General features: G+C 35.7%; 1 protein-coding gene across 1 annotated transcript; it reads right to left on the bottom strand.

Annotated features, from left to right (window-relative positions):
* Positions 1-4,533: 4,533 nt before the first annotated feature.
* Positions 4,534-7,762, bottom strand: LOC131062803 (uncharacterized). Its single transcript, XM_057996545.1, has 3 exons — positions 7,337-7,762; positions 5,021-5,188; positions 4,534-4,796 (listed from the first exon to the last, which is right to left on the bottom strand). Exons 1-3 carry the CDS (start codon positions 7,598-7,600, stop codon positions 4,740-4,742), a joined length of 489 nt encoding a protein of 162 aa, XP_057852528.1. The 5' UTR covers positions 7,601-7,762; the 3' UTR covers positions 4,534-4,739.
* Between the last annotated feature and the right edge of the window lie 2,057 nt (positions 7,763-9,819).

A 9,819-nucleotide genomic window follows, 5' to 3' on the forward strand; every position in this document is an offset into this window, starting at 1 on the left:
TATCCGCAATCAAGGGAAGAGGGTACTTGTTCTTAATGGTTAGCTTGTTGAGCGCCCGGTAGTCCATGCACAAACGAAGTGATCCATCTTTCTTTCGCTGAAACAAGACTAGAGAAGAAAAGGGAGAGCGAGAAGGCCACAAGTATCCTGCCTCCATGAGCTCTGCAAGTTGCTTCCTCAACTCGGCCATCTCAGGTCTAGAGAGGCGATAAGGAGCTCGAGCCAGAGGTCTTGCTCCTATCTCCAACTCAATCACGTGATCCACATGCATCTTTGGTGGCAACGCTACCGGTAACTTCTCTGACATAACATCCGTGAACTCCTTCAAGACATCCTCCACTGCAGAAGGATTAGATGAGCCAAAAGGTTCACCTTCATCCCAACCACCAAGTAAAGTCGCCAAAAAGAGCTCCTCGGTCGCCTTCCTTCTAACTCGCTTAGCACTCAGAGCACTCAGAATCTGAGTTGAGTCGCTTCACTGCACTATCAGAATCATACAAGGTCGCACCAGATCCAAGATCAAAACACAGCCCAAGTATGGAGCCACCACAAGTCATGCTTGTCTCAGGTAAGCCTATCCCAATATCAGATTGAATTCCTCCATTTTGATCGCCACAAGGTTGACTGGAGCCTGCCATGACCTGGTCCTCATGACAACATTCGAGATCTCGCCATTGACCTTTCGTGCGATAGCAGTAACCGCCTTGAAACTAGACTTTGTCAGATCCATCTTGAGCCCAAGTGACTTCGCTCGGCTCACAGATATGTAATTATGTGTAGCCCTAAAATCAACCATCGCCAAGACCTTCTTTCTTCCAAAGAATGTCTCGATGAAGCCTAAGTCATGTCGACTTGATGCACCTGCATTCGGATTCGCTACCTCCTGTACAACATTTAGCAACTGCAAAACACCCATCTTAGGCTGAAATTTTTGGTGCTCGGCCACCAAGGAATTGATGCGAGTCCGCTCAGGGCACTCTCGAGCCCAATGTCTAGATTGTCCACAAATAAAACAACTGTTGTCTGCCTTCTTATCTTTCGCAGGTTTGTCATTTTTCGCCTTCTTGGGTGGTTGGTTCCCAGTCGGCTTATTCTTTTTCTACTCTTCCGCCTTCGGTTGCGGACCAACATTCCGCTTATCTTTCTTCCAATGAAAGTTTTTACGCTGATATGCCGAGTCAAATTGAGCTCTGCCAAATCCTTTGGTAGCATCACCCTTATAGTCTAGCAAGCCGTTAGCCAAGGTGATCGCTTGAGCCAATGTCTGCACATTCTGCCTCCGCATCTCATCGGCAACCCAAGGTTGCAAGTTCCTCACAAACAAGTACAACTTCTCAAAGTCATTTATCTTGGTGCATTCCAAGTCCAACACTTGGAACTCACGGACGTAGTCTCGAATCTTCTTGGTATGCTTCAGCTCATCAAAGTGAGCTCGAGCCACCCAATCCGAGTTGCTTGGACGGAACTAATCTTGTAGAGCTGCCTTCAGTTCGAGCCAATTCTTAATCGACCGCATTGTTTTCCCAGCTCCCTCGTATGCCAGATGCGTTCGCCAACAAAGCTTCGCACTTCCCGTGAAGCATGAGGCCACCTTTCAGACTTGCGCCTCATCAACCAGCTCAAGTGCACTCGACAAGTATTCTTCTAGATCCCAGAAGAAGTTATCCAATACTTTGTCATCACGATCACCATCATATGATCCAATCGATGCTAATGTCTTGGAACTCTGCGTTCCAACCTGGAGTAGTGTACTGTGAAGTGACTGCCCTTCCTTTAAGAACTTGATCTCATCGCGATGCACCTCCACACTCTGATGGATCTTGTCTACAACATCAAACATTTTTTGAGTCTTGATACAATGCTCTCGAACCGTTCCTCTCAAGCCTCCAAGTCAGAAATCCGCCATTCATGATCCTAGAGCTAACGCTTGGAATGCGACCCATGCTGATCATGTTCTTGTTGTTCCTTGACTTCCTCCTGATGTCCCTCATCTAGAGGTTTTGCCATCGAGTTCCTTTGCAAGTCCTTTGCAAAGTTTTTCTCTGATACCAATTGTCATATACCTTATCAGCGAGATCTGCGCGACACTGGAATTGGGCGTCTTAGGTGCACAAAGGCTTGCAGACAACCAACCCAGACTACGCCTTCTTGTACCTAATCAGATCGGAACTCAATGTCACCTTAAAAGAATGTTGCCAAGTTGCCAATGCGGAAACCAAATCAATGAGGAATCAAAACAACTCAGATGCAATGCAAAACTCAAGATGCACAAGATCACACAAAGTTGGTCGGCAAACACGGATGCTTTTCAATTATGCAAAACCAACATTACAAAACCAAAGCCAAGCGTGTTGTGTTCAGAAACACGAGTTGCCTTAAGGTCTGAAGTTAACAAAATACTTAGTCAGACTTATTACAATGAATTCACTCAGAGCTCACAGCTTAGTCCCGAGTCCCACAGTTAGACCTCCTCGGCTCGCCTTGCTGCCTTTCGCCTAGCTACGCTCCGCTCTGAACTTTCGCTCTGATCTAATCTGCCTTCCACTGCATGATCAAATGACTAAGGCATCCCGCCTTATATAGCCAAGTTGCCTCGCGATGCATCACATGGATGAACATTTTCCCCACCGTAGATCTTGTAATGGCTTGATCGCACGGCACACAAAAATCATGCGAGATGATTCGTGCGCTCCAACGGTCGGCTCAACACGCTAAGCAAGTCGGCCCAACATAGGACTTGCATAAACATGCGATCCGCCCCATAACGTGTGCCAGAATAGGTCTGCACCCAATTGCAAACCCCTCGGTACACGATCCATGAAATCGGCCCACCAAATGCATAACCGCTCAAGCTGCAAAGCACCTCGGTACTTGTCCCAACTCAAGTCAGCCCCAAATGCATAAGTGCTCCCATGTAGATCCACTTAGACTAAAAAACTGCCATCTGAACTCGGCTAAGTGTTCAGGTCAGTGAACACACAAAAAGACTTCGTCCCAAAATGAATGCAAAGTCTAGGTCCGTTACACTAATGATGCACAAGGATACATACAACTAACAGTTAAAGAATTGTAATACAATTAAACAATTGTAATCTAAAATTCACCATAAAATAGTTTTTACTGAACCAAATAGCACATATGAGTATTAGGTGAAACTATATTCTAAATTAATTAAATATTTAAAACTCATAATCAAGATAAAAGAGGTGTATAGTAAAGTAACTCATACAATATCAAATGTAGAGACTTTTTTCTTTTATATCTAAATTGAGAAAACAATTCAATAATAACGAGTTAATGAAAATTGGGTGCAATCGATTGCAATTGGATGCAATTTCAGTATATGTTAGGGGCAATAAATAAGGCTAAATATAAAGCTTTTGTGGAAGGAAATTATCTTATATCTTAATAAAGAGTTTATTTCTTTTAAAAAAACATAGAGAACACAATTGGTTTTGAGGTAGTGTTGGAAAAATTGTAGTTTATATTTTAATAAAAGTATTTGAATGATTTATGTTAGTATTAATAAGGCAGTTTGGAGAAGTTTCGAGAATGCAATGATTATATAAGCATTTGCACAATAATTTATTATTAAAATATGATTAATAAAAATATTGTATACATATTGTTGTGCACATTATGAATTAAATTTCAACTATCATATACACATCATTTTTCAGCAGGTAGAATACTCAATATGTTCAAAAAGCCTTGATTTCCAATCCTAATTGAACCTTAGACCATAAGCACCATATGCATTATTAGAAATATCAAAGAAATAAATTTTACATTAAATTTTATGTAAAAATAAACAAATAAATGTAAGAGGTGGAATTTGAATTTTTTTATTCAGAAATTGAAATAATTCTGTTTGCTAGATACCCATATTTAAAGGAGTAGTTGAAACTGCATAGTTTTTGAGTCAAAGTCATTGACTCAATTTTAACTACTCATTAAATATAGATCAATAAATTTGACTCAAAAATCAAGTAATTGAACATTTAATGAAATAAGATGTAAAGACAAAGAGCAAGATGTAAAAGATAAAAGATAGAGTTTGAGTTCTTGATTGAAATGAAACTATCTGATGTTACTCATAAAATATAGATCAATAGTTTAATTCAAAAACTAAGTAATTGAACATTACATGAAATAAGATGTAAAGACAAACAGCGAGATATAAAAGATAAAAGATAGAGTTTAAGTTCTTGATTGAAATGAAACTATCTGCTGTTACACATAAAATATAGATCAATGGTTTAACTCAAAAACTAAGTAATTGAACATTAGATAAAATAAGATGTAAAGACAAACAGAAAAATATAAAAAATAAAAGATAGAGTTTAAGTTCTTGATATAATCCATCCATTGTTTCCAGATAAAAAGGTGGGAGTTGTAATAGTATTGTCCACTAGATGTCTTTAGAGACTGAAATGAACACGGTAAAAGGACAATTGTATTGGTTGGATGGTACTTAAATCACAGAAGAGAATGAACAGATCAAGCATATAGAAAGAATTTCAAGATCCCGTATGAACAAGTGACAAACCAACAAGCTTATTATATTCAAAGTATTTAAGTACGATTCAAGGACAGCCTCCACCATTAATTATGATATAACAAAGCAATCAGCAATATCAACTAAATATTCTAACACTGTAACAACAGTAAACCACATTCATACTGAATTTAGAAACATTATTGCCTGTATTACTTGGTGGGATAAATTATGATGACGTTCATGGTCGATTTTTCTCACTTAGCTCGTTCACATTTCCTTCCACCGCTTCAGTTTCCTGAACAAACAATAAAAGCCAGGCTAGGAGAAAAAATGTATGCATAGTGATAGTTTGCATGTGTAGAAGTAAAGTAGTTAAAGAATTCAAGAAATATTAAAAAGAATACCTAACACATAAATTGTAAAAATCTATTAACTATTTATCCTGTCTTGGGGCAGTGCAAATAAAAATTGCTCTGCTAGATTTTGTTCTACTAATTGTGTGCTGAATAATAATGTTACCTCTTGAAGAAAAGCATCGAAAACAAATAGCTTATCGCAAGAAATATTGGCTTGCACTACCGTCAACCCCATTGATTCTATTGTTTCCAATATGGAAGTGATTGCTCCCTCCCATTTTAGAGATGATACATGTAACCTCCATCCATTTCCATCTTCTCGCATCTCCACCTGCATTATATAGGCATATAAATGTGCCTTTATTTACATATCACCCCTCTAGAAATAATGATGACATTTCCAATTCAGCATGAGCTAGTTTTACCAACATATAGCTTAAAACAACAACGCAGAAAAGGGAATCCAAAGCTCTTTCTTAATTGACAATGATTATAAATTAGAGGAAGTTGTTACGGAAACCCTAGACTTTAGAACTTGAATGTGGAGACCAAACTGTTGATATACAATGTCTTTATAACATGACTTTTAATAATGATTTTCGCCTTTGTCATGATGGATTGTTGAATGTAATGAGAAATGTAGATAAAATTGTATAAACTGTGAAAAACTTATTGCTGTTTTAAGAATTTTAACTGCCCTTTGAATAAAATAGAAATAATATTGTTTATGGAGTCAAATTAGAAACTAATTTAGAGGGCATAAAATGTGAAAAACTCATTGCTGTTTTAAGCATTTTAACTGCCCTTTGAATACAATAGGAATAATATTGTTTATGCATTCAACCTAATACAGTTCTAACTTCTACATCTATTGAGTCAAAATAGAAACTAATTTAGTGAGCAAAATGCTACAAATCTATGAGACTGGAACAAACCACAAGCTGGACGAACCCAAATTTTTAGTGAATCCGAATAGTCAAACTACCAAACAAAAACAGAAAAGAAGATCCATTACTGAAAAATGTTCTTTTGACAGTTAACGTTATTGCCATACATGACCTCAAGGCTTCTTACTATAAGCCATATTTATGGTTACTTTTGAATTATTCTAGAACTCCTTACCATAAAACCCTAGCTGTTTTGAACGCAAACTCTGACAAATAATGTAAACTATTCAAATCTCTACACCTTTCTGAATTATCTTTTGCAGTGCGCCATCACATGGCTGCTTGCATTGCGCTATCACATGGCTACTTTCAAAAGCCACAAATTATGCTTTAGAAAGGATTAAGAACAAATCTGAGAATTTCAAATTTATGGTTTTTTGGGATTAGAAAAAACTTTCATACAATCTAATTTAGAAATAGTTGCGCTAATCATTATCATTGTTGTTTGTCTAATCTGATTAAAAAAAAGCAGTGATAATCATTATGAATTATGAAAATTTGATATGATTAATTTAGAACTTGATGACAAGATAAAAGCTCAACTTATCTCAACATGTTTAATATTGCCAGATCCAGAGAAAGCTATCATACTAAACAATAATTGCAAATCAGTATCCTCACAGTCATTAGTACATGCTCAAGATCTATTAGAGATAGATTCAAAATTTGAAGATTGTATTTTGTCACTCATCTCAATAGAAGGAAACTCAAAATTTGTTTCTGATGATAGATCATTCTGAAATTTGATCCCAAATATTGATATTAAAAGTTACACACTGAACAGAAATCTGTTATCATGAATTAGAACTATAAATAGCAGGATGTTACCAATATGATATGAGAAATCAAGCACTCCTATATTTGATAATTGAAGATGAAGCGAACTTTCTATCTAAGCAAAGATATAAAGGATGGACATGAGATTTTTACAGTCAATGAGATACCAAATTTCATCAATGTTTTGGAACATGCTTCAAAATCTATGATCAGGCAGTGATGGACATGAGATTTTTACAGTCAATGAGATACCAAATTTCATCAATGTTTTGGAACGTGCTTCAAAATCTATGATCAGGCAGTGAGACAAAAAAATCGAAATCTATGATCAGAGAAATGATTACAAAGACATGGTATATCCAATGAGCATATCAGAACTATATCTGGAATCTGCATTACAAGAAAATCCAGTACTTATAGCTGACATCAATCATATAGAGTGTGTTATGCAGAGATAATTTCCATGAAGTAGTGATGTGGATGATCATATATAAACTGAAAATGAAATTTTCTTTGAATTCTTGTAGATCTAGACCTGGCCTACCCTAGAAGCACAAATAAAAACTATTATTTTCTATCATGCAGTAGCATCTGGTAGCTCAAATTACACTTGCACTCCCCAAAAATAAAAATTCTAGTAATTGGGAACTTGAGAGAAAAGCATTTGTCCTACTTTACCTCAAGCTCAGATCAAACTAAATCAAGTCTAAACAAACTAGGTATCACAAAAAAGTTGGTTTGGATGTATTTCTTGCCTTGGGTTCTGCTTGATTGGATTCCTCATTGAGAATAGCATCCCTCTCTGCAACAAGTAAGCTATAGAGGTCTCGTACATGTTTTGAGACTTGAGCCACTGGACGCATGTCACTACAGTCCCCCAGGTGATGTTGATCAATTTTTTGAAAAGCATCCCTAAGAAGGCTAGGATCCCTCACTGCTTCAAACATTTCAGGCTTTTGTAACCCCAGCATTTGCACTTTTTCTACCTGCTCCTGCAGTTTCTCCAAGACATTTGACATCTTCCAAGTTTCAACAACAAGATCTCTCCTTGTTAGATCTCTTACAAGCCTACCTCAGCTATACTTTGATTGTAGAGTTGTACCCAAAAGTGATTGAAGAAATTCTTGGTGCTGCTACAAAGAGAGAGATCCCATGCCCGTTGTTTATGAATCCTAATCTCATCATTTCAACAACCATATTGTTTTCTGACCGTCGTAATGTGATAATGCTGATGTAATGGTGGGCTTATTACTGTTTTTTTGTCAGAAGGTAAAAGTTTAATCTCTGCTGCAATCTGATCATGAAAGAAAATCTCTTTTTGATCAAGTTTTAATTTTATTAGTCGGTGGACAGATTTTCTTTTGTCTTGCATTTCATTTACTATCCAGTCAGTCAAATCAACAGATGAAAAATAAAATACACAGAATGTCCTATCTTCACTATTATCTATTGACCATGGTGCCACCAGTCCTATTGGTAGGCTATAGGCTTCCTTTTTTATGCCTCTCATGGTACATCTAAGCATGGGAGCCATGTATGGAATTTTAAGTCATGTGGACCCACATAATGCCCTTGGCAGATTATTCTAACCTACTGTTGCATTTTGTCCTCGACAAGGAACTCTAACCTAACGTTATTACTGTTTGTGGGGTTGTACACAGCTTTCTTTTTAGTCAATTTACATTTGTGTTCATATTAATAATATAGTCTGATCAAAATTGGATTATGTCCCCACACAAAAGTATGACCTAAACTCAAATCTCACCACACTTTTATCTCAAAGTTCAAACCTTGATGAACCTTGATGAAACCATTTCACTGTAAGATCAATTTTAAACTTAATAAAGCTTCTAATAACATTCTTTTTGTCTAGACGCCTTAATGATCTATCATTAGAAAGAGGATTAAAGTACCTGTAGAATTGCAAAACAAATTCTTTAAAAAGAAAGAGAGGATTGACACAATGTATAAGGGTTCTATGATAGGATTTAGGAACTGGATTGACACAATGTATAAGGGTTCTATGATAGGATTTAGGATCAAGAAACTTAGTGTCATATACAAAAAAGTCAATAAATTGAAAAAAATAATTTTTAAAATGGTGAAAAGCAGTCTAAGAAGAAAAAATTAGGTGAAGAAGATGGAAAGAAAAATTAAATTATAAAAAGAAATATAATGAAAATAATAAATAATAGCGATTTAATGAAAAGTCATAATGTTGAAAATAATAAATATAAATATTTAATAAAAATAAAAATCAAAAGGAATTAAATAATAATTAATTTACAAAATAATATCAAATTGAAATTATTACTACTAAATTTTTATTTATGGAATATGTCTATTAGGGAAAATAAATCTAATTTCCCTAATATCTAATGTAATAGATTAGGGGAAAGTTGAACATGTAGAAATTATCATCATATGGACTGAAGATGAAAGAAGGAAAGAGGAGCATTGGAAATTTGGCGAGGTTTGCTTTTAGAGAGCTGTGAAGGAATTTTAAGGGAAATTGAAACTCAAGGGAAAATAGAGAAGACTTATTATAAAAGATCTAGCTTCCAAAAGGCTCAACTCTTGCCATGATCACAAACGAAACCTTATCATCCCAAGGAGATGTGAGCAGAAGAATATCCTTGATTTGGATGCCACAATCCTTGAGGTTTTGATGAGGAGACTTAGAAAATATGTTTTTATTTATCAAATAGGGTGGATTCTAGTCATCATGGGAAAAGGTATAGTATTGGTGCAAGGAGAAATGCATTAAAGAAATCAAAATAAAATCATTACCAAGAGGTTTTTTTTCTATTCGAGTGTAATTTGTTGGATTAAGAGGAAGAGATCATCAATAGGGGACTATTTTTAATGGACAAGATCAAGTTTCGGGGACCAAAATTCAATCCCCTCTCCCACCCTCTAAATAATATCCAATGTAGATTTAATTTATATAATTTACCATCAAATTATTGAGTAAACTAAACAATTATTGTTCCTCTATACTTTTCAATTGATTTCATTTGCTTTTTTGTTCTTTTCAATTTTTTCTTTTAATCTCTCAACTTTTATCAATTATTTCTTCTCTTTATTGTCTATTTTTCACATCAAGAGTTAGGTAATATGTCTCATTCACATCAACAACCCCCTTAAGTACAACTTAGGGATGAACAAGCAAATACAAGGATGAATCTTGACAATAAGGCCTTATGAGGTACTTGTGTATAAAATATCTCCCACAAAT

The sequence above is a fragment of the Cryptomeria japonica genome, chromosome 9, assembly GCF_030272615.1.
Source record: "Cryptomeria japonica chromosome 9, Sugi_1.0, whole genome shotgun sequence".
NCBI classification, from domain to species: Eukaryota; Viridiplantae; Streptophyta; class Pinopsida; order Cupressales; family Cupressaceae; genus Cryptomeria; species Cryptomeria japonica.